At 42.2% G+C, this 27,180-nt stretch overlaps 1 protein-coding gene across 2 annotated transcripts in view; it reads left to right on the forward strand.

Moving 5' to 3' along the window:
* LOC147121907 (UDP-N-acetylglucosamine transporter-like) overlaps positions 1-27,180 on the forward strand; it is a 61,808-nt gene that overhangs the window by 6,681 nt on the left and 27,947 nt on the right. The window contains exons 1-4 of one of the 2 annotated variants that reach the window (XM_085982448.1): positions 12,374-12,462; positions 20,848-21,052; positions 22,124-22,278; positions 23,591-23,713. In XM_085982448.1, coding sequence (XP_085838574.1) covers positions 20,866-21,052; positions 22,124-22,278; positions 23,591-23,713 — 465 coding nt within the window. In that variant the 5' untranslated portion in view covers positions 12,374-12,462; positions 20,848-20,865. Of the gene's footprint in view, positions 1-12,373; positions 12,463-20,847; positions 21,053-22,123; positions 22,279-23,590; positions 23,714-27,180 lie in introns of those variants that run through there. The other variant, XM_085982447.1, reaches the window with a different exon arrangement.

Genomic DNA, 27,180 nt, shown 5'->3' on the forward strand with positions numbered 1-27,180 from the left:
GTACGACCAGATTTAGGAACAGCTTCTTTCCCAGGGCTGTCATCCTACTGAATTCCACAAATAAACTCTAAAGCCTGCACATCTGCCAATGCACTTTATTATGGTTATGTTTATGTTAATATATTACAAGCCAAATGTATGTTGAATGTTTAAATGTCTTAATCTAAATGTACACTCTCGGGAGCCGCAAGCCTACATTTCTTTGTACTGCACTTGTGCACTAACAATGACAATAAAGTTGATTATTATTATAATACAATTGTAAGTGAATTTACAATATCTGTCCTACCACTCCTTGCACAAAAATTGATATTGGTCCAACTTCACTTATGAGTCAGTATTTATTTGAACTGACTGGCATTAATCTTAGGAAGGGAGCATTGTCTGCCTCTATGGCTTCAAACTCCATTTTACTGCAGATTGTGTTGTGTTGTTCGCAGTTAACCCTTGTGGGCCAAATTTAATCTAATAGCAACATCTCAATATTAATTAACCCCAAATCCTTCCAAGAACAAAAAGGCAAAAATCTCAAAACACGACTGGTCCTGAGACTGATCATAAGGTACCACTCATAACCACTTTCTCGACTGAAAATTTCCCATTTACATTTGCCTTCTTTCCAAATCAACTTTAAATCCAGTGCTATGCTTTATCTCTTATTCAAACTACAAGTTTAAAGCTACCCCTGCAGAGTACACTGCCCATCCCCGGGTGTGTCTTTGTTCTCACTGAGCTCTTTCAACTGCCGGAACTCTGCTGAAACTTGACTTCCATCACTGGATTTTTCGCAAACAGGACTTCGTTGCTCTGCTGACTACACGGTTTGACACAGTGGCTGAGGTTCTACTCTGCTTTTCAGTCGCTTCAAGTCTTATGCTGCTAAATTCTTTTGTCAAATTGGAATCAACGGCATAGAAGGAGGCCATTCGGCCCATCGAGTCCATGCTGGCTCTCTGTAGAGCAATCCAGTCAGTCCCATTCCCCTGCTCTATCCCCGTAGCCCTGCAAGTTTATTTCCCTCAAATGCCTATCCAGTCTCCCCTTGAAAACATTGAGCCCTTCCGCTATCTCCTCCCCCAATTCCCTTAGCAACCTGGGATGCAAGCCATCTGGACCAGGCAACTTGTCCACTCTAAGCATACCCAGCCTTTCTAGTACATCCTGTCTATCAATTTTCACCCCTTCCATTGCTTCTACCTTTTCCACTTCTATCGATATTTTGTCAGCATCCACCTCCTTAGTAAACACTGATACAAAGTACTCATTGAGTATTCTAGCCTTGCCCTGTGCCTCTAAGCATATATCACCTTCTTTGTCTCTAATGGGTCCCACCCCGCCTCTTACTACTCGCTTACTGTTTACATACCGGTAGATGATTTTTGGGTTCCCTTCTACTCTCATATTCTATCTTTGCCAATCTTATTTTCATCTTCACATCCCCTTTCAACTTATTGTATTTGGTCTGGTTCTCCCTTAAAGAATTCACCTGACATGCATCATACACCCTCTTTTTGTTTCATCATCTTCTCTACTTCCCTCGTCATCCAATGAGTCCTTGCTTTGGTTCCCTTACCCTTCCTTCTTGTTGGAATGTACCTAGCCTGTATTTACAACATCTCCGCCTTAAAGATCACCCATTGTTCCGTTACAGATTATCCTGTCAGCCTTTGGTTCCATTTTACCCTGGCTAGATCCTTTTGCATACTGTTGAAGTTAGCCCTATTCCAGTTTAGAAGTTCCACTCTAGATTGTTCCATGCTCCTCTCCATTGCTAATCTAAATCTTATGATACGATGATCACTCGTACCCAAGTGTTCTCCCCCAGATACTTGGTCGACCTGGCCCACCTCATTCCCCAGCACCAGATCCAGCAATGCCTCCTTCCTAGTTGGGCCAAGAACATATTGGTCAAGGAAATTCTCCTGAACACATTTCAGAAATTCCTCCCCCTCCTTTCCCTTTACTCTAGCTTTATCCCAATCGGTATTTGGGTAATTGAAGTCCCCCAATATCACCGCTCTATAGCTCTTGCATATCTCTGCGATTTCCCTGCAGATTTGCTCCTCTAACCCCTCTCACTATTTGGAGGCCTATAGAATATCCCCTATAGCGTGATCGTACCCTTTTTGCTCTTCAACTCTAACCAAATGGATTCTGTCCTTGTCCCCTCAAGAACATCCTCCCTTTCCAACACTACAATGTCTTCCTTAATCAACACTGCCACCCCACCTCCCCTTTTTCCTTCCCTATCTTTTCTGAACACCTCGTACCCTTGAATATTAAATGCCCAGTCCTCACCGTTTTTAAGTCACGTTTTCGTTATTGCCGCATTATATTGCCACACAGCTAATTGTGCTTGTAGCTCACCAACCTTATTCACCATACTTTGTGTGTTTATGTACATGTATTCTAAACCCATTTTTGAATTTTTCATAGTCTTTCTTAGTCTGCTCCTATCTAATATGGTACTATTACCACCTCTAGTACTATCCAACACACTCACTCTTTTATGCACCTTATTCCTCTTTTCTACTCCTATATGCTGGTGCCCATCCCCCTGCTTTGCTGGTTGCTGGCTTGTGGTTTTACTTTTTCTTCGCCACTTTGATCTACAGTGACCTCCAACTTGTGTCAGTTTCGTCATCATCTTTCTGCATCGCTACCGACTCTTATTCCTACGGCAACAACCTCCATCCTCGAACTCTCTACCCTTCAAATAGCTTCTGGACATCACTTGCCTGCTTTGGACAGCGGTTCGTCGATGCTCTGTGCCGACCCCAGCCTGCTTACGTCGGCTTTGTCTTTCCATGGAATCTCTGACTTTGACCCTGGTCTCCCTACTATTGTCTCCAACCTATTCCCTGCTACCAGGAAATACGTATCCCATTAATTACTACATTTAACCAGGCCTATGTAACCTGAGCTTTTCCCCTGTGTCCATTCGCGTGCGCACTTTGGCTGCCGCTCCGGACCCGAGCCATTCAATACTTTTCCACTTTTTCCCCCTTGTTTCCTTTTCTCCCCATTCCCTCCCTGACCGCTTTCTCTTGTCGTCATGCTTCCTTTCATCTCTTCCCCTCTTGGATACTGATACGCTTATCAATTACTCCATAAAAGACGATGAATCAGGAAGGTGATGAAAAGGCTTTTATTAACTAGAGAACAGAGCATGCCTCTCGTGGGTGGCTGGTTCCAAGAAGGAAGTGAGTCGGCGAAACCCCCACCATTATACCTGGTCATGTGGGCGGAGTCAGCTGAGGCATGCCTTGGTACACAGCGCCACCCAGAGGTAACAATATACAATAACAGTGGTTTACCACAGATACTCTGCTCTCTCAAATCTCGACCCCAATCCTTCATTACTCTTCAACCTTCCTACTCTCCTGCCGCCGTCCCAGGCTTGACTCCCTCTTAGATAAGCCCACAGATTCCCTCTGTGCCTCTCTTGGCATCCTACGAAGGGCCCATCGAGGCACTCGTCGCTGCCGCCTTACGAGCAGCAACCCCAACTGTCCCATCCTACTCTCTCGCCGACCTTCCCGCCCAGCGTGCCCACTGGGGGCAAATCTTGCCCATTTCCTCCCCATCCAACTCAACCCCCCAGTGCTGACCCTGTGGACGCTGGTAGTGGGGCAGCCACAACTGACCCTCTCCGTATTTCCCACCAGAATGTCCGTTCACTTGTGAACAAGGCCCTTGCCATCCATAAGCTTATTGTGGATGATTGCATCGATATCATGGCCTTGACGGAAACTTGGTTGAGGGTGATGACACCTTATCCTTAATTGAAGCTTCCCCACCTGGCTATACCTTCCACCACTTGCCCTGCTCAGACCGCTGTGGTGGCGGTGTGGCTCTCATCACCAAATCACACTGTCTGTCCCCCTACTCCTCTGGCACTTTCTCCTCCTTTGAGCATCTCGCCTTATTCCACCCCTCTCACTTCTCATTTAAAATTCTTGTTCTCTACTGCCCACCCAAGTACCATAAAAATGTTATTACCGAGATATCTTCACTGCTTTCCTCCCTCAGCCTCTGCACTGAACGTCTTCTCCTCCTCGGTGATTTCAACCTCCAACTCAATTCATCATGCTCTCTCTCCTCTGAGTTCACTAGCCTCCTATCCTCCCTTAATCTCTCCCTCCATGTAAACTCCCCAACCCATATTCAAGGCCACCCCCTTGACCTTGCCATCTCTTGGGTCCTTGCTACTTCCATCATGTCAATCCCAGAAAAGGCCATCTCTGACCACTTCCTTGTATCGCTCTCCACCCACACCCCCTTTCCACCACCCACCCAACACTACTTCCTTTTGTGTCCGCCCCCTGGAAAAAACTCTCCAACTCTCTTACAACTGCACTTTTGAAATCCCAACTGTCCAGCCTTTGGCCCTCCATTCACCACGATATTTCTGCAGCTACCGATCTGTTCAACCATACCCTCACCACCACCTTTGATGCCCTAATCCGTTTAAAGCAATTACTCTCTCTCTCTCACCCTGGCCGTTCCCCCTGGTGTGGCCCTCATCTTCACTCCCTTAAGTCCAAGGGACGCAGACTTCAACGGATATGGCAGACATCTGGTTTAGCCATTCATCACCAGATCTGGCTGGACCACATAAAGCATTATCGGGTCCTGCTCTTGTCTGCCAAAATTGCTCACTATTCTAGAAGCATTCTTGAATACAAAGATAAACCTCAGCTTCTATTCTCCACTGCTAACTGACTCCTTAAAGTGTGAGGAACTCAGACTTTTTTGCCTCTGTGATTGAGACCATCCGTTCAGCTGCTTCTGCCACTTCCCTTCCTTCCCCTAGCCCACCGGGCCAAACTTCCTCTAAGGTTCCCCCCTGCCCTAGCCCTGAACTTGCATCTTTCTCCAGTTTCTCTCTGATCTCCCCTCATGACCTCTCTGCGCTAATCTTGTCCATGAGACCCATTTCCTGCTCCCTCGACCTTCTTCCCACCAAACTGCTGACCACCCAACTTCCTTTTCTGACTCCCATGTTAGCTGACCTTGTTAACGGTACTGTCCCCTTCTCCCTCAAATCTGTCGTCCTCTCCCCTCTCAAAAAACCAACCCTTGACCTCTCCGTCCTTGCAAACTACCACCCCATCTCCAACCTCCCTTTCCTCTCAAGTCCTTGAACATGTTGTCCCCTCCCAAATCCGTGCCCATCTTTCCCGCAACTCCATATTTGAATCCTTCCAATCAGGTTTCCGCCCTTGCCACAGTACCGAAACGGCTCTCATCAAAGTCACAAATGACATGCTTTGTGATTGTGACAAAGGTAAACTATCCTCCTCATCGTCCTTGAGTTGTCTGCAGCCTTTGACACATTTGACCACTCCATCCTTCTCCAACGCCTCTCCACCGTTGTACAGCTTGGTGGGACTGCACTCGCCTGGATCCATTCTTATCTATCTAATCGTAGCCAGAGAATCACCTGCAACAGCTTCTCTTCCTGCTCCCGCATTGTTACCTCTGGTGTCCCCCTCGGATCTATCCTTTGCCCCCTCCTATTTCTCATCTACATGTTGCCCCTTGGCGACATCATCCAAAAACACAGTGTCAGTTTCCACATGTACGCTGACGACACCCAGCTCTACCTCACTACCACGTCTCTCAACCCCTCCACGGTCTCTAAATTGACAACCTGCTTGTCCGACCATCCAGTTCTGCATGAGCAGAAAGTTTCTCCAGTTAAATATTGGGAAGAACGAAGCCATTGTTTTCGGTCCCCACCTCAAACTCTGTTCCCTAGCCACTGACTCCAGCGCCCTCCCTAACATCTGTCTGAGGCTGAACCACACTGTTCGCAACCTTGGTGTCATATTTGACCCTGAAATGAGCTTCCGATCACATATCTGCAGCATAACTAAGACCGCCTATTTCCACCTCCGTAACATCGCCCGTCTCCGCCCTTGCCTCGGCTCATCTGCTGCTGAACCCCCTCATCCATGCCTTTGTTCCCTCTAGACTTGACTATTCCAATGCACTCCTGGCTGGCCTCCCCATTCTATCCTACGTAAACTTGAGGTCATCCAAAACTCGGCTGCCTGTGTCTTAACTTGCACCAAGTCCCGTACACCCATCACCCCGTGCTCGCTGACCTACATTGGCTCCCGGTTAAGCAACGCCTCGATTTCAGAATTCTCATCCTGATTTTCAAATCCCTCCATGGCCTCGCCCCTCCCTACCTGTATAATCTCCTTCAGCCCCCTGCCGCCCCCCCCCCCCCGAGATATCTGTGCTCCTCTAATTCTGTCCTCTTGAGAATCTCTGATTATAATCGCTCAACCTTTAGTGGCCGTGCCTTCTGTTGCCTAGGCCCTAAGCTCTGGAATTCATTGCCTAAACTTCTCTGCCTCTCGACCTCTCTTTCCTCCTTTTAAGACGCTCCGGAAAACCTACCTCTTTGACCAAGCGTTTGGTCACCTGCCATAATTTTTCGCATGTGGCTTGGTGTCATTTTTTGTCTTAAAACACTCCTGTGAAATGCCTTGGGCCATTTTACTACGTTAACATCGCTACATAAGTACAAGTTGTTGTTGTATGACTCCTTTATTTTAGCTCATAATCAGGGATGTGGAACTCTGTTGGAAAATTAAGTAAAATCACCTGCATTTCTCCTGTCTACCATTTTAGTAATGTCTTTGGAAAAACTCTAGCTGGTTACCTAAATTTAGCCTCCATTACCTCAATCAATGCTGACTGTCTTTTAACAATTTTGAATTTTCATGCATGGGTTCCCGTTCCTGATTGCTTTTCAGCAACCTCTGCTGGAAGTATGCATCTGTTGATATAAGGTGAGAATAGAATGAACCTTGACTGTGAGATCTCCCACAATTGAATTGGCTGCTAACACTTGATATTGATCTGGGCCTTTTTAGCTATATTAATGGAAACGAGGAGTATATATTTTTTTGATGACGCTCCATTTATAAATTGAGGTAATTTTGGGTGATTATAAATCTTAATTTCCTTTTAGATTCTTACTTTTATACAAGAGTTTGACAATTTCTTGTTACATAGTCTTGAATATAAGATATTAGCATTTTTTTTTTATCCTGTGGGGGTTTACAAATGGATTCTCGTTTAATTCCATTACCTATTTAAGTATCTTAATTTTTAGATTAATATTGTGTAAGACTTTGCAAACCACATCCGAAGCACCCTTTATTGGCTGGCTGATTGCTAGCATGAAACGCACAGTATTTTATCCATCGAACACTGTTGACATAGATGTGCAACATTATAGTACCCTAAAAATTTGAAATACAAACTTTTAAATTGCGAAGAAAACAATTTAACTTAATATTTTATTAAGATTAATTCGTTTTCATCTATCTTGACATTACAAATCCAAGACAAAATGTGCACACCACCTACAAGGCTGCCAGAGGTGTTGGGTGAAAATGTTGTATGCCAGTTGAGTTCTTCCTTGTAGTTTATCCTCTGATTAACGTTACAACTTTTGCAGATTAGCAAACAAATTGAACTCAAAGGATGATTGTCAGATACCTCTCACTACATCTTTGAACATAAACACACGGCTCACCTTTTTCAGGGGCTCCCATAAGCAACACAGTTATATTTGTGTTCAGAGTTTCAATGATGCAATCTGAACTGGATCACCAATTGCAGCTGCAATTACAAGTAAACTTGGTCATGTAGGAACTAAATAATGATTTCCATTGATTCATTTCTGGACTGAAAAGCCTTGCATTTTATGACGGTAATTTTAGTCACAAACTGGACTTTACACATTTTTGATGAATAGAGTTAAAATGTGTTTTCCAGAAAATCCAAAAGGTTAATGAATAGAAGTTTTTGTCTGTAGTTTTTGAAAGAGATCCAATCCAATGTTCAGGGATTACTATGAATTACATTTCTATAGGATGACGTAGAAAAAATATGTTGTAGATGGTGAAATTTTAAAAATAAATTCTCCCACTTTTTTTTACCCTTCCTATCCTGAAGCCACTGATTCATGCTGGGGTACAGTAGTAAATGTACCAGGTGTCCTCCAGTACCTCACTCGCTCATTCTGTCCAGCAGAAATCATTAGTAGTGATTAGGAGCAGGAACTATTTTTCCTTCTTGCCTAGTGTAGGGGCACTGAGATCCGTAGTACCACCCTTACTACTGTGGTCAACATTAGCTAATTGAGCAGAGATGAAGGATCAAAGTTAGGACCTTCCTCGTCTGTACTGTTCAGTTTCACACTAGGCAGTATACTTCCAAATGAACATAAGGCAGTAATAGAAAAAATAATTGCCAGATTCCAGTAAGAGAAAACATCCTTTTTTCCTCCCCTCCTCTGAAGGTAGTGATTGATGCTGGAGTACAGTGCTTGAGGTCCCGATTACTTTGATTAAGCAGTCATTCTTCGTGTGAGCTTTGATAATTTCAGTAGGCTATTTAACATTGGAAGTATCAAAGCAAAGCCTGATCCTTCATTCACCAAGAATACACACATGCGCGCTTTCCAGCAATGCCCACTAGATACCAAAAATGAGGAATAAATCTGGCTAATTTTTCTCTCTCTCCTTAGCAAAGGTGAAATGCGGTCACTAGTAGTACCCCACCACTGCCGTGCCAAAGATCCGCCAATTCAACCAGACCTGCAGTCAAACCTTGAACCCTCTAGATCTATACCACTCGAGGCATTTATCCACCAAGCTATCTCCTGAGCAAACAAAAAACAGCTATGTTAGTAATAAACTTGAATTGTTATATTGCCATCCTTGTTTACAGTGCATCTCTCCGGTATCTCCCTTATGTACGTGAGACTCGTTCTGAAGCAAGAGATACTACTTAAAAAAAACACTGCAAGCAACCGTTTTGATTTTTTCTAAGTTAACTCTCCCGTTTTAGCGAATTTAAGGAAACTCTTTCTTGCTGCATCATGCACCAGCTGTAGCAATTTGGGAAGGGGAAGGGGAAGATTGTCCCCTGCTGCTTTGCACTTCAGGATTTTGCTTTTGTTCCAGCCACAAGGTGTTTTTCAAGAATGGTCAAGTGACAACTTAACATCTGATCTTCTCTTCCTCCTGGCCTATTTTCACTTTGTGGTTCAGCATGGCTTAGACTTGGAATTCAGTGGTGTAGCATCTGTACCACTCTGGATTACATAATACTCCTACAGACAGTGACAGAGTGCCAACTGACTCTGAAATCTAAATATTAATAACCAGTTGAGGGATCAAACTTAAGTTAGTGTAGTCCCTTTTGTTCTACACGTCTATGCTTAAAATTGCACTACGACACTTGTAATTCAACTCCTATCTTCCATTATTTTCTATATCTTGTACTTGTTGCACATTACCAGAAAACTTAGTATTTATTGATAACTGTGTTCAAGTGTGAAGATTGAAGCCTGATTGAGTTTTAAAACACCAGTTTTGTGTCTCCTGCAGATGAGGATTTATATTGTGATATGGTTCCGTAGATGACAACAGACCTCTGGTTATGACCCTGGATGGTGAGTGGCAGCAAGATTTTTGATCCTGGAGAGGCATCACAGCCTGATCCTCTCCATACCCAACAACCATAGCTGAACACATTCTAGCAGGGATCACTGGACAGCAATCTGGAGTATGACTTTTCCTTTCCTAATCTAGGATGCTGTGGCTCATTGTCGCATCCCAAGTACGATCCCAGCTAAGATTAGCAAACTCGGCACAGATCAGACTGATTCTGTCTGGCTGAATGTCATTTCATATGATGTGTTTACTCACGGAGACATCAAAGAGAGCCAGCAAATCCCATATATTAAAGTAGGGGCAGAGAGTGGAATATTAATAATGAAATACTTTTATTGCAATGTTCCAACCTTTCAAGCACCTTCAACAAGAATATTATATCCAACTAAAGATCTTTTAATTTTAAGTACCTGCAGGTGAGGCATTCCTCAATTGCAGAGATGGGAAAGAAGATTTACAGCCAGAGAAAGCAAAGGATTTGGTTTTTAAATTAGACAATCATATATTTGGAAAGGATACAATTTTTTTATGGCAGGGCATCCAACCATTTGGAGCAATGGGCTGCATCTGTGTGTCACAACTGGCAAATTGGCTACATATGATTAAATCAGTTTTGAATCTGGCAGAATCATGATTAAATATCTCACCTAACTCGATCTATTTAGTGCCTTTTGGTGTTGTTCAACCACACTATTTCCATCCTCTTTTTCATTTCTTCTGCTCCAACATTTTTCTCTCTCCATTTCCATTTGTCCCCCTCTGCTATTTCTGTTTTTTTCCCTCTCTTGCCATGCTCCATTTTTGTTTTACTTGCTCTTCTGTTTCTCTGTCAGTCCCTTTGACTTGTTTCTTGTTTGCACTATCTCCTGCACTTCTGTTTCTCATTTATTTTTTCCTCCATTTGTTTCATTCACTCTCTATTTCTTTAATTTGCCTTTTACAAAGCTTCACTTTTTTTCTTTTCTCTTATTGACCCTTCCGTTTTTACCTCCCCCTCTTATTTTGCAATTTAAAAAAATTATTATGGGATGTGGGCGTCGCTGGCAAGGCCAGCATTTATTGCCCATCCCTAACTACCCTTGAGAAGGTGGTGAGCCGCCACCTTGAACCACTGCAGTCCGTGTGGTTAAGGAACTCCCACGGTACTATTAGGGAGTGAGTTCCAGGGTTTTGACTCAACGATGATGAAGGAACGCTAAGTCAGGACGGTGTGTGACTTGGAGGGGAATTTGCAGGTGGCGGTGTTCCCATGTGCCTGCTGCCCTTGTCCTTCTAGGTGGTAGTGGTGGCGGGTTTGGGAGGTGCTGTCGAAGAAGCCTTAGTGAGTTTCTGCAGTGCATCTTGTAGATGGTACACACAGCAGCCACAGTGCACCGGTGGTGGAGGGAGTGAATGTTTAAGGTGGTGGATTGGGTGCCAGTGAAGGGGACTGCTTTGTCTTGGATGGTGTCGAGCTTCTTGAGCGTTGTTGGAGCTGCACTTGTCCAGGCAAGTGGAGAGTATTCCATCACACTCCTGACTTGTGCCTTGTGGAAATGTTTTAGGGAGGAGTCAGGAGCGGAGTCACTCGCTGTAGAATACTCAGCCTCTGACCTGCTCTGGGAGCCACAGTATTTATGTGGCTGGTCCAGTTAAGTTTCTGGTCAATGGTGACCCCCAGGATGTTGATGGTGGGGGATTCAGGTAGAAGGAAACAACAGGACTGGGATTTGGGTGAATGGGTGTGTTTGAGGCTGTGGCTTCAGTGGCCAATGAGTCTGTGTCATGGCGGGAAGGGTACTGGAAACACTACCGTGTGTATGGGATGGGGACTGTCGACAATCTCCTGATTACTATCCATCTGTGATTCTGGGGGAGGGGGAATGATGCTGTCAAGTCTGTATTAAATATGGCAGGTTGGTGTATCTGAAATTCTGCTGACAGCTATAATTACAGAGCATCTTGTGTTGGCATTACCAACAGGAGTTACAAAATCCGAGGGAGAAAAAAAGTCCAGAACCGCATGATCCAAATATGATTCAGGTGTCAGCCATGGTTCAGTGGTAACACACTCGCAACTGAACCGGACTTGTGGGGTTCAAGCCCCACTCGAGATTTGAGCACATAATCTTGGCTGAAACTCCAATACAGTACTGAGGGAGTGCAGCAATGTCGGATGTCCAGTCTTTCGAATGAGATGTTAAACCGAGGCCCCGTCTACCCTCTCAGGTGGACGTAAAAGATCCAATGGCACTATTAAGAAGAGCAGGGGCGTTCTCCCCAGTGTCCTGGCCAATATTTATCCCTCAACCAACAGCATTAAAACAGATTATCTGTTCATTATCACGTTGCTGTTTGTGGGACCTTGCTGTGTGCAAATTGGCTGCCCGCATTTCCTACATTACAAGTTTTAAAGTATTTCATTGCGCTTTGGGACGTCCTGAGGTCATGAAAGGTTGTAAGTCTTGTATTTTTTTATGCTATATAAATTGAAGTTGTTCAGGCAGACAAGATCTCAAATTAATTTCTTTATGAAAATCTGCAATAGAGGTAACTTGCTAACTGCCTGGAGCCACAGTGCTGCAGTTAAGACCAATTCCTCTGTGTGTGGTTGGGGTGTGTGTGTGTTATATATGAATGAATGAATGTTCTCGCGAGAATAAATCAGGAAATCTCGCTACAGGGGATCAGCGGCCATTGCACTTGAAGGATTTTTCAGGTAAGCGGAGACAAGAGTGAAACGTGGGATTTCCCTACTGGTGCGGACATTCTCACCAATGCAACCTGTAAAATACCGAGAGATTTGCGGCCAGAAATTTAAATTCAGATCGGCAGAATAAACTACAATCCCCATCGAACATTGCGGCGGAAGCGCGCGTGCGCACTGGCTTCTATCCCGAATGAGAGAATTAATGGTTTCTTACATTTCATCATATAATAAAGGCGTGAGTCCACTCGACTGCTCGGAGAACAGCTGGAATTCGTTTCTTTAAAGGTAAAAACCCACTGTGTTTACCAGCCACCCCTTTGGCCTGTACTGTCACAATTAAGTTAACCTTTCATCTGTCGGCTGCAACTTAAAATAAATTAAGATTTTAAACAGATTGCTAGGCCAAGAACAGGAAGCACAAATATTTTGTGGGATAGTGAACATCAGTATCACGACTCTAGGAACTGCCAGCGGCTCGGAGGAAAAAGCACTAAAGGGCTGCACCACAGAGGGAAACCAGCCATTGAAGACTGGATCTAGAGTCAGATTGTTACTTGCTTATAGAACAAGAGTAGATAATGGGGTTTAAAAAGGAATGTGTGTTGGTTTTTGGGGTTACTTAGGGAATAAATGGTAGTTTTGACTTCTTTGTGGAGCAAGGACTTTATATTAAGTATTGGATCAGCCATTGTTTGAATATTTGCCCAGACAATCTTAAATGATCATATGCTTGCTGTTATGTTTCTGCATATTAAATGCTCTGAATCAAGTCGCGATGCTGTGAAAATTAGATACAACAGCAGTAGATGGCATTTATAATCATTTTCTGACATCAGTCTTGCTAATGTAAAGACAGATAACATTCTTGGGAAACAAAACTATAAACCTAGTAAATGTCTTTACTTTGTGTCGCCTTGTACATGTGCAGTCTTATTGATCCAGGATAAACTAGAATTGAAGCATTACGGGCATGCGGAGCTCCCTTCACTGTAATTGGTTGGAAAGCCTTTCTTCATGCAAAGTTCCTGAAAGAAAATTGCAGGGGATTTACTTGAGATGACGGCAATTGTGTTGCTGTGGTAGTACCTAAATATCTAATTAAGCTATTGAAATTATGTGTTCATATCGTAATGTGAGACTCTCAGAATGCGAGTATGTTTGCAAAAGAGTATGTCTAAATACTGCGGCACTATGAAACAATTTTTTGATTAAAATTGTAATCCGTTTAATATTGTAAATATAAATTTAAAGCAAATCAAGCTACATACAGAAGTGGTTTAACTAACACACACAGTATGTTGCATTACTAGTTAAGGGTTATATTTTGCTGCCCAGCTGCAAGAATCTAAAATGTTTCTCTTTCTCAAACAGTCAAAAATGTGACCTGTGATGGGTTTTTACTTGTTTTATCAGACTGTGTAGCATTTTTATCTGTACATAGTCTTCGTGGCTTTGTTTGTTGCTTCAAAAATCCTGTGGTGGTGCATCATGTTGGCTTACGTTCAGACGAAGGGTCGTCGACCTGAAACGTTAACTCTGTTTCTCTCTCCACAGATGCTGCCTGACCTGCTGAGTATTTCCAGCATTTTCTGTGTTTATGTTGGTTTACTTGTTGTAAGCTGGGTATTCTGCTTGTCTTGTTGTATTGTCATGACTTCAAGTCAATAAAGAAAGCTTATTGTGAATTTACTCGCTTTACAAATTTCCAAACTAATTATGTAACTTGGTTTTAGCACAAATGGATAGATTTGCCTCACAGCTGATTTCTATTGCTGTCTAGTGTACATCTGTAGAGCCTTACCTTTTCTTTAGAATCATAAAATAATACAGCACAGTAGGACGCCATTCTGCCCATTGAGTCTGCAGCAGCTCTTTCGAAGAGCAATCCAGTTAGTCCCACTCCCCTGTTCTTTCCCCATATCCCTGCAATTTTTTTTCCTTCAAGTATTTATCCAATTCACTTATGGTTATGTTACTGGACTAGTCATCATGGACTAGTTATCCAGAGACCTGGACTAATGGTCCAGAGACATGAGTTCAAATCCTACCACGGCAACTGGGGAATTTAAATTCAATTAAATAAATCTGGAATAAAATCAGTAATGGTGACCATAGAACTACAGGATTGTCATTAAAAACCCATCTGGTTCACTTAAATCCTTTAGGTAAAGAAATCTGCTGTCCTTACCTGGTCTGGCCTATATGCGACTTCAGACCCACAGCAATGTGGTTAACTCTTAACTGCCCTCTGAAATGGCCTAGCAAGCCACTCAGTTGTACCAAACCAATACAAAGAAGTATACTACTACAGGAAACTTTGTGCTATCCGGCACCGACGGGACCGAGCTGTTGCCGTTCCCTCAAAACTGCCGGACACACCAGCGTTAATGTTGAAGCATACGGAGCTTTTCATCTCCGTATCTGACAACAAACACTGTTGCTTAGCAACAGCTTCTAAACAGTCGGCCCGTACCTTGGAAGCATCTCTGTAGCTTAGCAACAGCTTCAGAGAGACTTTCCAGAGCCTGACTGTTGGGGGGGAAAAAAAGCCACGAGAAGAAAAAAAAAAAAAAACGGCTCCTGATTTTTGCTGGTGGCTCGAGCTTGCCGGACACTTAGCCTCCGGATAACACAAAGTTTCCTGTATGCCACAAACACTGCAGCAGTTCAAGAAGGCGGCTCACCATCAACTTCTCGAGGGCAATTAGGGATGGCCAATAAATGCTGGTCTTGCCAGCGATGCCCACATCCTATGAATGAATAATTAAAATTTTTAAAAATCCCTTTTTGAAGGCTGCTATTGAATCTGCATTCCCACTCTATCAGGCAGTGCATTCCAAATCCTAACCACTCATTGCATAAAAAAAGTTTTTCCTCGTGTCACCTCTGGGTCTTTTGCCAATCGCGTTAAATCTGTGCCCTCTGGTTATTGACCCTTCGGCCATTGGAAACAGTTTCTCTCCTACCCTATCTAAACCCTTCCTGATTTTAAACACCTCTATCAAATCTCCTCTTGGCCTTCTCTGCTCTAAGGAGAACAACCCAGCTTCTCCGGTCTACCCCCATAACTGTAATCCCTCATCCGTGGAACCATTCTAGTAAATCTCTTCTGTACCCTCTCCAAAGCCTTCATGTCTTTCCTAAAGTGTGGTGCCCAGAATTGAACACAACACTCCAGCTAGGGCCGAACTAGTGTTTTATAAAGGTTTAGCATAACTTCCTGGCTTCTGAACTCTCTGTAACTATTTATAAAGCCCAGGATCCCATATGCTTAATTAACTGCTTTGTTAAACTGTCCTGCCATCTTCAAAGATTTGTGCACAAACACCCCCAGGTTTCTCTTTGCACCCCCTTTAAATTTGTACCATTTAGCATGTATTGTGTCTCATTCTTTTAAATGTGTTTCACCAGAAAGTGTCATACATGCGCAAGACAAAAAAAAATCAGTTACGCAAATAAACAGCTATCTGTTAAACTACCAATCGAGTATCCGATTGACCAGTGTGGACAAATCAAAAGTAGCAAAATGGTGAGAGGAATAACCGTAGACCAAGCAATCAAATCTCTCAAATATTTTTTCAAAGCTACCATTCATAAAGCAGCACATACCTTCGAACTGACCAAGTCTCGCAAAAAAAAAAATTCTTCTTGCTGTTTTCAGCAGCTTTCTCCCGTCTTCACTCAGAATTCTATATAGCTAGATGTAACGGAACAAAGTTATACAATTCTGAAAAAAGTCACCTGGGATGCACACAAAATTGTCTGCAATTAGTTTTCCTCACTGTAGCCTGGGGATGGAGTTGGAAATTTCAGATGGGTTTTGTGTGATGGGGATTCCAGTTGTTATGGACAAATTATGTATGACAGAGAGATGTGTCAGAGATATAGCCACCACTGCTACTTTCCTTGATTCTCCTCTCCTTGGTATAGTTACTCATAGTAGGGTACCATTCCATTGTGCAATGTGCTAGTGGCCATTCTTTGTGCTGGCCAGGCAGTAAGTGTCAATGGGCCATTTGACTGTGGAGGGCATCAGCACCAATCCCAAGCCAACTTTACCCAGCATCCGCACCCATGCACTTCCATCAGATGTGTGCTCGATACAAGTTTATTATATGTACAAATCTTCTGCAGCTCTGCTCATGATCAGTTGGAATGTGCTCTTTTATTATGACAGGAGAGTTATATGCTATTATGTAATGTGCAATGTGGTAGTTAAAGAGGTAATTAGTGATAGAAAAGAGGAGCTTGGGATTGTCTTTGAGCTCCAGAATGACACTGGAGTAGCAAGAGGATTTGGCTGCGGAGAGGAAGGAACAATATTTCTTGTAGGATCAAACCACACCTGACGATGGATGGCTAGGCTGGTTGCACACTCTGTGTTTAATCTTATCCTCTGATTTGAAGTTGTGAAACTGAGTGTTGTGTCTGGGAGAGAAAGTGAGAGAACTGGTAGGGTAATTTAGGACATCGAGCTCCATCTACTGCCGTGCACTACCATCCCCAGCTTTTCATTCCTCCATTTTCCAAGTCACAGGAAGGAACATAACATAAGAAATAGGAGCAGGAGTAAGCCATTCAGTCCTTCGAGCCTGCTCCTCCATTCAATAAGATCATGGCTGATCTTCTACCTCAACTCTACTTTCCCGCACTATCCCCAAACAGAAGGAACATAGGAACAGGAGTAGGCCATTCAGCCCCTTGAGCGATCATAGCTGATCTGTATTTCAACTCTATTTACTCACCTTTGCTCATTTGCAGTTTGTATACAGTCTCCGATTGTTCTCAGAGTCATAGAGTTTTACAGCACAGAAAGAGGCCCTTCGGCCCATCGTGTCTGCGCCGCCCATCCATCCCTGTCCAGTCTAATCCCATTTTCCAGCATTTGGTCCATAGCCTTGTATGCAATGGCATTTCAAGTGCTCATCCAAATGCTTCTTGAATGTTGTGAGGGTTCCTGCCTCCACCACCCTTTCAGGCATTGAGTTCCACATTCCAACCACCCTCTGGGTGAAAAAGTTCCTCCTCAAATCCCCTCTAAATCTCCTGCCCCTTACCCTGAATCTATGCCCCCTTGTTATTGACCCCCCCCACTAAGGGGAAAAGTTCCTCTTTACCCTATCTATGCCCCTCATTATTTTGTACACCTCAATCAGGTCCCCCCTCAGCCTTCTCTGCTCCAAGGAAAACAACTCCAGCCTGTCCAGCCTCTCTTCATAGCTGAGGCGCTCCATCCCAGGTAACATCCTGGTGAATCTTCTCTGCACCCTCTCCAAAGCAATCACATCCTTCCTATAGTGAGGCGACCAGAACTGCACACAGTACTCCAGCTGTGGCCTCACCAGCGTTTTGTACAGCTCCATCATAACCTCCCTGCTCTTATATTCTATGCCTCGGCTAATGAAGGCAAGTATCCCATATGCCTTTTTAACCACCTTATCTACCTGCTCCGCTGCCTTCAGGGATCTATGTACATGTACACCAAGGTCCCTCTGACCCTCTGTACTTCCTAGGGTCCTACCACTCATTGTGTATTCCCTTGCCTTATTTGTCCGTCCAAAATGCATCACCTCGCACTTTTCAGGGTTAAATTCCATTTGCCACTTTTCCGCCCATCTGACCAACCCGTTTATATCGTCCTGTAGCCGGAGGCTTTCCTCCTCGCAATTTACCACCCCACCAATTTTCGTGTTCTGAGCTCATTCAGCTTCTGGATTTTATTTTCCAATACTGTCTTGAACTGGCTAAGCAGGTTTTTGCTCCTTGCTGCTGGTTTTTATTGTTCGAGGACTTACATTAGCAAATTGTTTGGAATTCACTTACATTTGTGGTAGCAACAGTAATCTAATTTGATTAATAGGGAGTTCTCTTTTCTAATTGGAGCTCAGTATATCTGGCAAGTTCCTGTCAGTGATAACTTGACTTGTCAGCAAAATAATATGTTGAGTGCAGATTAATAGAAGATTATAGGGGGTGGCAGTATTCACTATAAAATCTAATTAACAAACTCTTTTGGAAATCATTCTTGAAATACAGTTCTTCAGCATAGTGGTTAAGTTTTATAAATGTTTGCCTTAAGAAAATGGTTTCCACAGTAAAAGTAATTTGTTAACTCATCTTCCCAGGTGAGTAGTCGAAACCTCTGGTTACTGAGATCTTTTCCTAATTAGTTGTGACAAAAACATACACAGGTTCATGTAAATCATCTTTATGTTTCAGATATAACCTTTTGAAATTTGATTTTAAAATTGTTATTTAAGCCTTTGTTATATCGGCTGTGATTTAAAAGACTTGTACTATGGCAGCTTGATTTATGAAGGATGTCAAATATGGCTTAGTTGAACTGTACATTGTATTCTCTTGATGAAGCTGATTCTTAATGGTGATAGCTTGGTTTACCCTGTGTAATGCAAAGATCCAAAAGCTATGTTGGTAATTTGAAATATAAGCAGAAAACGTTGGAAATACACAGGTCAGGCAGCATCTGAGAGAAACAGGGTTAACATTTCAGGTCGATGACCTTTTGTCAGAACTGGAATTTTTATGTTGGTAATTTGTTTGATTAAGTCTTAGTGTAGAGGGTGTATCTTGTCAGACTAATTAAACAGGAAGTGGAATCAGACCCAAAAACTGAGTTAAAGTGTTTGTCTTCCAAAATATAATTTTAAAGAGAAGTTAAACAGTAATATTGCAGTAAACCAGTAGATGACTTTTTTCTGGCTGAATGTACACCAGCATGTCAGATACATTTTGCATCACTTTAATCTATATAGTCTTTGCCTTCTAATCATTTCCAACACTAGATAGTGGCCCGGATTTTACAGTCAGCGGCAAAGGAATGGCGCTTGCTGTGCACTACGCTGACAGCTGCCCACAGAGTTTGCGCGGGATTTTGAGTGGAGACTTACTGTCATCAGGTGTCTGATCCAGCGCTGTGCTCTTGACAGGAGATCTGTGAGCAGGACAAGCAACAGCGTGTCTCTTCAATCAATCAGATTGAAGAATCCTCACTGAGATACGCAGAGTCTAAACCAGGAAGTATAAATTGGATTTAAATCGTGTACCTCATCTCTTGGTTTAGAAAATTGGCTGGGGTTCCTCGACATGGTTGACCTTGGCTGGATGTTTGCACATGTGGTCATTTAGTAAGGCTTGGCAATGGTGCCTCCTGCAGTTGAATAGCCTGGCACTCATTGTCATAGCTCAGAAATGAATAATGGCCACTTGAGGAATGTACCCATGGAACTGAACCCAGCAGCAAGTTGATGTCTTTAAAAAAGAGGGAGAGAAATGGCAAAAACAGTGTGAAATTATTTTTAATACTTGCATTTCTATATCACTTTTCAACTTGAAACATCTCCAAGCATGTTACATAATGAAACGATTAATTTTAAGTTTAATTTACTGTTCCACCTGATCTCCACAGGTAGCCAAGCTAAACTCCAGAACATTAATCTATTCCCACATTATCACTATTCGACCTTGGCATACTGCACCAGAAACACAGATGACATTGTGTCTCGTGCATTGTTCAATCTTGTTACTCCTTTAATGTTCAAACCCATTTCCAACCAAACATTTATCCAGATTCTCTTTGAAGGTGCTAATCAATACCACATCAACTGCTTTTACATAGAATCTACAGCGCAGAAACAGACCATTTGGCTCAACTAGTCTATGCTGGTGTTTATGCTCCACACGAGCCTCCTCCCACCCCTCTTCATCTCACCCTATCAGCATATCCTTCTATTCCTTTTGCACTTGTGCTTATCTAATTGCCCCTTAAATACAACATTTTGATGGAAACCTATTCTAAATATTCATTACTCTTTGGGGGAGGAAAAATTGGATGGGAGAATCACACTTGGGTGGCCCCTGCTGTTATAGGAGGCAAAAGTGTCAGTGGCCTGTGGGTAGGCCATGTGCCTGTCTGCCTTGCTTGTAAAAGTGTTAGGCCACGCAGACAAAAAAATTAATAAAAAGGGGAAAACCATATTCCTCAACCCCAAAATAAAAAGAAATAGCCAAGTAAAATATGAATTTTAAATAAGCTTCAAATTAATTTCTTACCAAACAAATTGGGAAATAATTTTAAATTCTTAAAGTTTTTGCATCCATATTCTCCATCTAATAAACTGACCATTGAAGGCAAGGCATTGCTGCACAACTGTTCTGAAAATCTTGGTAATCATTTTATAAGTCTCAAATCTGGCTAAATTACATATTTAGTAGACTGTCAGTTTGAAAATTACAGTGAAAGAAGTATTACAGAATGGTGGGATTTGGCCTTTAGCTGTCGATGGGGAGAAATTTTCGATCTTAATGCAGTCCCATGGATAAAGGAACACTGAATTCCCTCTTGCTTCAAATATGACTAAAAGTATACATTGAAAAAAATGGGAGGTTCATAGCCAAATGCCAAACCACACATCTAGCTGTCTCTGCCACTAAAATTGAGGATTTAGGGACAGGATGTAATAAGGCATGATCGACTAAATCCCCTTCCTTTACATCACTAAGACTACTACTAGGGAAACTCCTCCTCCTCCTCTTCCATACATTTTGTAACTTCTAACGCTGGTTTTTCTTTATGTATTTGCGATAAAGCCTGAAACTAAAAATGCTCTTTTGATATGAATTAGTGTTTATCTTTAACTTTAACTTTTCCAGGAAAGTGAGAGTGGAAACATGTCGTTCAATTTGAAATACATTTCGCTGGGAATCTTAGTATTTCAGACAACCAGCCTTGTATTGACTATGCGTTACTCACGGACATTCAAGGACGAAGGACCTCGTTACCTAGCGTCAACTGCTGTGGTCATTGCTGAGATGATGAAGATTGCAGCATGCCTTTTATTAGTCTATAAGGATTCTAGTATGTACACTATTAGTATTTGGTGTATTTTTTCTTGCTTAAAATTGCAGTAATTTTTTATTCGCTTTTATAAGTAAGATAAAACAACAGAATGTATTTTGTGAATGCTGCTATACCACTAGTTGAAATGTATGCATTTTCATTCAATTGTCTTGTCGCCTATCCAAATACTGGTATTTGGAGGTCAGATCAGAATGAATAGAAAAACTGGGTTCTATTCCATATGAATCACAAATGCTGAGCTTCTGAAAGTTTTAACCCAGCCTGTTTGTATGTACATGCAAAGTCCTGCTTTGCTGCACCCTAGACTTGCAACATTGTTTCACCTGATCCAACATTTTTTATGAGAGGTTTTGATTAAGTAAATCGAGGAAAAACTATTTTCACTAGTCAATGAGTCAGCTACAGAGCATAAATTTGCGAACACCAAAAAAACAAAGTGAAAAATTAGGACAATTTATTTTATATAGATTTGTTAAGATGTGGAATACCATAGCAGAATCCATTACAGCTTTTAAAATGGAAGTGGATAAATAATTTGATTAATATAAATGTAAATGGGTGTGAGGAAAGGGCAAGGGGAATGGAATTAAGTGGATAATTCTTTGAGAGCAGCCACAGGCACAGTAAGCTGAATGGCCTCCTTTTGTGCTGTAAAATAACATGATCGCTGGGACCCTGTAGGATAAACATTTCTGCTCCCCTCAGTCAGTCTACAAATAGTATACAGTGTGTGACATTTGAAAAAGTGCATAGAAAACACTATTGTAACATGCTTTTTGTATAATTCCCTGAAACAGTGCTACAAGAGACCTACTGTATAAGTACATAATTGCTATTTGAATTTCAGTCAATTTTCTTCTAGTTTTCCTTTATTTAATACTGCTTCTAGATTTTCTTGGTATGAATTTAATTGTTTTGTACATTTTTATAATCCGTAAATTGCAGGTTTAAAACTGAACAGTAAATTGTTTGAAAAAAATTGGAATTCTTGAGGTAAATAAATATGTCTCGGCTTGAACATTTTGAAAGGCTATTTTTACTTATGTTATTTTCCTCCTTTTTCATTAGGTTATAGTTTTAAAGCACTAAATCGAGTGTTACAAGATGAAATTATTAACAAACCAATGGACACACTAAAACTTGCCATTCCTTCTGGAATTTACACCCTTCAAAATAACCTCCTTTATGTAGCGTTGTCCAATTTAGATGCAGCAACTTATCAGGTAAAATAGTAACTTTTGGTATTGTTTTTCAGACCTCTTTAAATCATTTTCCTCTATTGTGCTTTTTTTTGTGTATTTTAACTGGGAAGGGTGGGTTTTAGAAGGCCATGCATTATTAATCTCTTGGAAGTATTTGAAGACATGTCTTAATGGATGAGAGTATTAATTTGCTTTGATTTTCAGAAGGAATTTGATAAAATTCCATATGTAATGTGTCTTTAGAAGGTTAAAATTTATGGCAATCCAGCTAGCTGGATTGAAAACTAGGTTGGTAATTGGAAACAAATGAAAAATCTCTGGCTGGGGCAGTAACTATTGAAATTTTAGAGGTGTGCTGTTTACGCAATTTGTGAATGACTTGGAGGAGAGTATTTAACAAAAACAACTTGCATTTATATAGCCCTTTAGCACAGTAAAATGTCCCAAGGCGCTTCACGGCATTATCAATCAAAATTTGACACCGAGCCACAGAAGACGATATTAGGACAGGTGAAGAGGTTTAAAGGAGTGTCTTCAAGGAGGATAGAGAGTCGGAGATGTTTAGGGAGGGAAATCCAGAGCTTAGGCCCCAACAGCTGAAGGCACAGCCGCCAGTGGTGGAGCGAATAAAATTGGGGATGCGCAAGAGGCCAGAATTGGAGGAGCGCAGAGATCTTGGAGCGTTGTTGGGCTGGAGTTAGTTACAGAGATGGGGTGGGGCGGGGGTCATGGAGGGATTTGAAAACAAGGATGAGAATTTTAAAATCGAGGTGTTGTCGGGGAGCCAATGTATTTCTGCAATATTTAGCATTGCAACGGTTCAGAGGACTGATGAGGTTAATCCTGGCACTTGCAGTTCTAAATTGTGAAGAGAGCCACAGACTGAGGAGGGACATAATCCAGGTTTTTAGAAAAATGAGAGGCATAGGTAATGAAAGTGAAGAACTAGAATACTTGAGCACACAATACAAATCTCAAACTAGATGAAAGAGTAGTGGAGATTGTTTTTCCTCAGCGTACTGGATATCTGAACAGACTCTCGGCAAAAAAGTTTAATGCTGTCTCAATTAACTTTTTCTTTAAAAAGTTTGATACCTGTCTAGTTAGGGATGGGATTGAGGGTTTTAGGGATGATTAATTGATAGAGATGATTGAATACCTCATGCCGTATACAATTTCGACTATAGTGTACTATATAGGGACTTCAGAAATATGATCTGTGGCAAGCAACTGGCCAGATTTGAATAACAGAGATGCAAGTGTAAATAGGATTTCTATACACTGTTGAAGTAAATAAATAATTCATTGCTATAATGTAGTTTCCCTTATATAGGTTACTTATCAGCTAAAGGTTCTTACCACGGCTTTCTTTTCTGTGACTATGCTTGGAAAAAACCTGGGTGTTTATCAGTGGCTCTCACTCTTGACGTTAATGGCTGGAGTAGCACTTGTTCAGGTATGTGTAATGAGCATTACTTATCCCTCAGTTAATAAGATCAAAAGGCCTCTTTGTGATGTAAGTTTCTAACTGGTTACAAAATTTGAATTCGGAAACATAAACATTTGGCAACACAACAAAAGTTCAAGCTTCAATGTATTTGTGTGACATTACCACTTCATGTTTTGTATTTTATTTTACATATTAATTTTAAAAGACATAACACAATATACAAATTACTGATTTAGTCGTAACAGCATGGCTTTCGAGGGTATGCTAAGATCAAGTGAACAGCATAGACACTTAATTTCAAGCTTTCTCCCACTCTGGTCCCTTGGGTCACTTGCCTATTTAGAGCTGGGAGAATGGGCTAGGCTGCTTGCTGCACTTCATTGTCTGCTGGAATAAATACAAGAGTGCCCTCATGGAGGCATTCCAGCTAATTTTGAGTGGCTGAGAATGGGAACTGGGTGGAGCCTCAAAGCTTTATGGCTTTGCTCTGGTGATGTGTGTTGATAACAGTATAATTTGATTCAAGAGATAATTAGACGTTTCTGGAGAGAGAATGGATTGAGTGATGCAGTAAAAATATCAGCAGATTGGGTGGGACTGATCTCTTGAAAAAGGGATGGGCTTGTTGGACCTAATGGCTGTTTGCTTTGCTTTAACCTTGTATTCTGACCTGTTTCTCTACCAAAGTTTATTTTAAAAGCCCTGTCTTAAAATATAATGGAAGCAGATTTCTATCAAACCTCAAATAATGTCTATATTTATAGTGCTGTTTTATATTTTAAAAAATTTGGTCAGAGATATTTCTTGGAGAAGCTCATTGTTATCGGTAGCAGGAGGCCCACAATCAGGTTATCTGGTGTGAACCCACAATTGAGGACAATGTCTATTGTGTTTGTAAATTCAAAACAGACAGGGAGATGATTTCAATTACTGACAGATGCCAAATAGTGCAAACCCACATTCAAATTAACAATTTCTAATGGCTGAGCAATTGAAATGAGCTTTGCTCAAAAGACAACGGAGTACTTTGTATTGGTGTTTACTAAGGAGGTGGATGCTGACAAAATATCGGTAGAAGTGGCAAAGGTAGAAGCAATGGAAGGGGTGAAAATTGATAGACAGGATGTACTAGAATGGGCAAGTCGCCTGGTCCAGATGGCTTGCATCACATTGTCAAGGGAATTGGGGGAGGAGATAGCGGAGGGCTTGCCATAATTTTCCAATCTTCCCTAGATGTGGGGCAGGTGCCTGAGGATTGGAAAGTGGCAAATGTGACACCATTGTTCAAGAAACGGTGCAAGGACAATCCTAGTAACTACAGGCCGGTCAGTTTAACATCAGTGGCGGGTAAAATTTTAGAAACAATTTTTTTCCTTGATTATTAACGGGCATTTGGAGAAGTTTAAGCTAATTAAAGAGAGCCAACACGGGTTTGTAAAAGGAAGATCGTGTTTGACTAATCTAATTAAATGTTTTGATGAAGTAACAGGCAGGATTGATTAAGGGAATGAAATGGATGTTGTCTACATGGATTTTTGGAAGGCGTTTGACAAAGTACCACATAGAAGGCTGGTTAACAAAATTGAGGCTCATGGAATAGATGGGTCAGTGGCAACTTGGATAAGGAATTGGCTTAAGGAGAGAAAACAGCGAGTTGTGGTAAATGGCTGTTTTTCAGGCTGGAGGATGGTAGACAGTGGTGTTCCCCAAGGGTCAGTGCTGGGGCCACTGCTTTTTTTGATATATATAAATGACCTGGATATTGGAATACAGAGTAGAATTTCTAAATTTGCCGATGAAACTTGGGGGTGTGGCAAACAGTGATGATATCAATCGACTGCAACAGGACATAGAAAGACTAGCAGAATGGGCAGACAAGTGGCAGATGGAATTTAATACAGAGAAGTGTGAGGTGATGTATTTTGGCAGAAGGAACAGGAACAGGGAGAGGCAATATACACTTAATGGCACAGTTTTAAAGAGTGTGCAGGGACAGAGGGACCTGGGAGTTAACGTGCATAGGTCCTTGAAGGTGGCGGGACATATTGAGAGAGTGGTTAACAAAGCATATGGGATCTTGGGCTTCATAAATAGAAGTATTGAGTACAAAAGTAGAGAAGTTATGTTGAACCTTTATAAAGCACTGGTTAGGACACAACTGGAGTATTGCGCCCAGTTCTGGTCACCACAGTTTAGGAAGGATGTGAAGGCCCTTGAGAGGGTGCAGAAGAGATTTACCAGAATGGTTCTGGGGATGGGGGATCTTAGCTACAAGGACAGGTTGGAGAAGCTGGATTTGTTTTTCATTAGAGCAAAGGAGGTTGAGGGGTGATTTTATAGAGGTGTACAAGATTATGACGGGTTTGGATAGGCTAGACGGGGAAAGGCTGTTCCCTCTAGTTGATGGTACAAGCACCAGGGGACACAGATTTAAGGTTTTGGGCAAGAGATACAGGGGGGACGTGAGGAAAAACTTTTTTAAGCAGCGAGTGGTGATGACCTGGAATTCGCTGCCGATGGAAGTGGTGGAAGCGGAGACACTCAATGTGTTCAAGGGGAGAATGGATAGGCATGTGAGGGAAATAAACATGCAGGGCTACGGGGATAGAGCGGGGGAATGGAACTGACTGGATTGCTCTACAGGGAGCTGGCACGGACTCGATGGGTCGAATGGCCTCTGACTAATCCAGTTGTGCATTGTGTAAAGCATTAGCAAGTCCTAGGTAAAGCAGAAAATGTATCACAATTTATGGCGCGGGTGCTAACTTTATCAGGGCGCTAAAAGTAGCGCCCCAAAGGGGGCGCAATCGATTTTTTTTTTTTTTCCGCCCCCCTTCATCTGCTCAGGACCTCTCGAGGCACTTCACAATCAAGAGATTACTTTTGAAGTGTAGTCATTGTTGTGAAGGCAAACTGAGTTGCCAAGTTACACACAGCAAGGTCTCACAACCAACATTAACTTGCATTTATACAGCACTTTTAATGTAAAACGTCCCAAGGTGCTTAAGCGGAGTTATCAAACAAAACTTGATACTGAGCCACATAAGGAGATAGGTGGCCAAAAGCTTGGTCAAAGAGGTAGGTTTTAAAGGGCATCTTAAAGGAGGAGAAAGTGGTTGAGAGGCAGAGAGGTTCAGGGAGGGAATTACAGAGCTTGGGGCCAAGGGGCCACCAACGATGGGAAAATAAAAATTGGGGATTGAACAGTGTTAGGAAGGGACAACTCACTGCTCTTCCAAAAAACAAACAAAAAAAAAACAAAAAAAAACTGCTGTGCGACCTTTCAACTGGACCGAATCTGACCGGCACCGGTTTAAAGTGTTATTGCAAAGAGGGGGAACGGGAGCGATATGGGGGGAGAGGGGGAATGGGAGCGAGATGGGGGGGGGAGAGGGGGAACGGGAGCGAGATGGGGGGAGAGGGGGAACGGGAGCGAGATGGGGGGTGAGGGGGAACGGGAGCGAGATGGGGGG

This window comes from Somniosus microcephalus, chromosome 3 (genome assembly GCF_052327205.1).
Source record: "Somniosus microcephalus isolate GS21.2 chromosome 3, FLI_Smic_1.0, whole genome shotgun sequence".
In the NCBI taxonomy this organism is placed as follows: domain Eukaryota; kingdom Metazoa; phylum Chordata; class Chondrichthyes; order Squaliformes; family Somniosidae; genus Somniosus; species Somniosus microcephalus.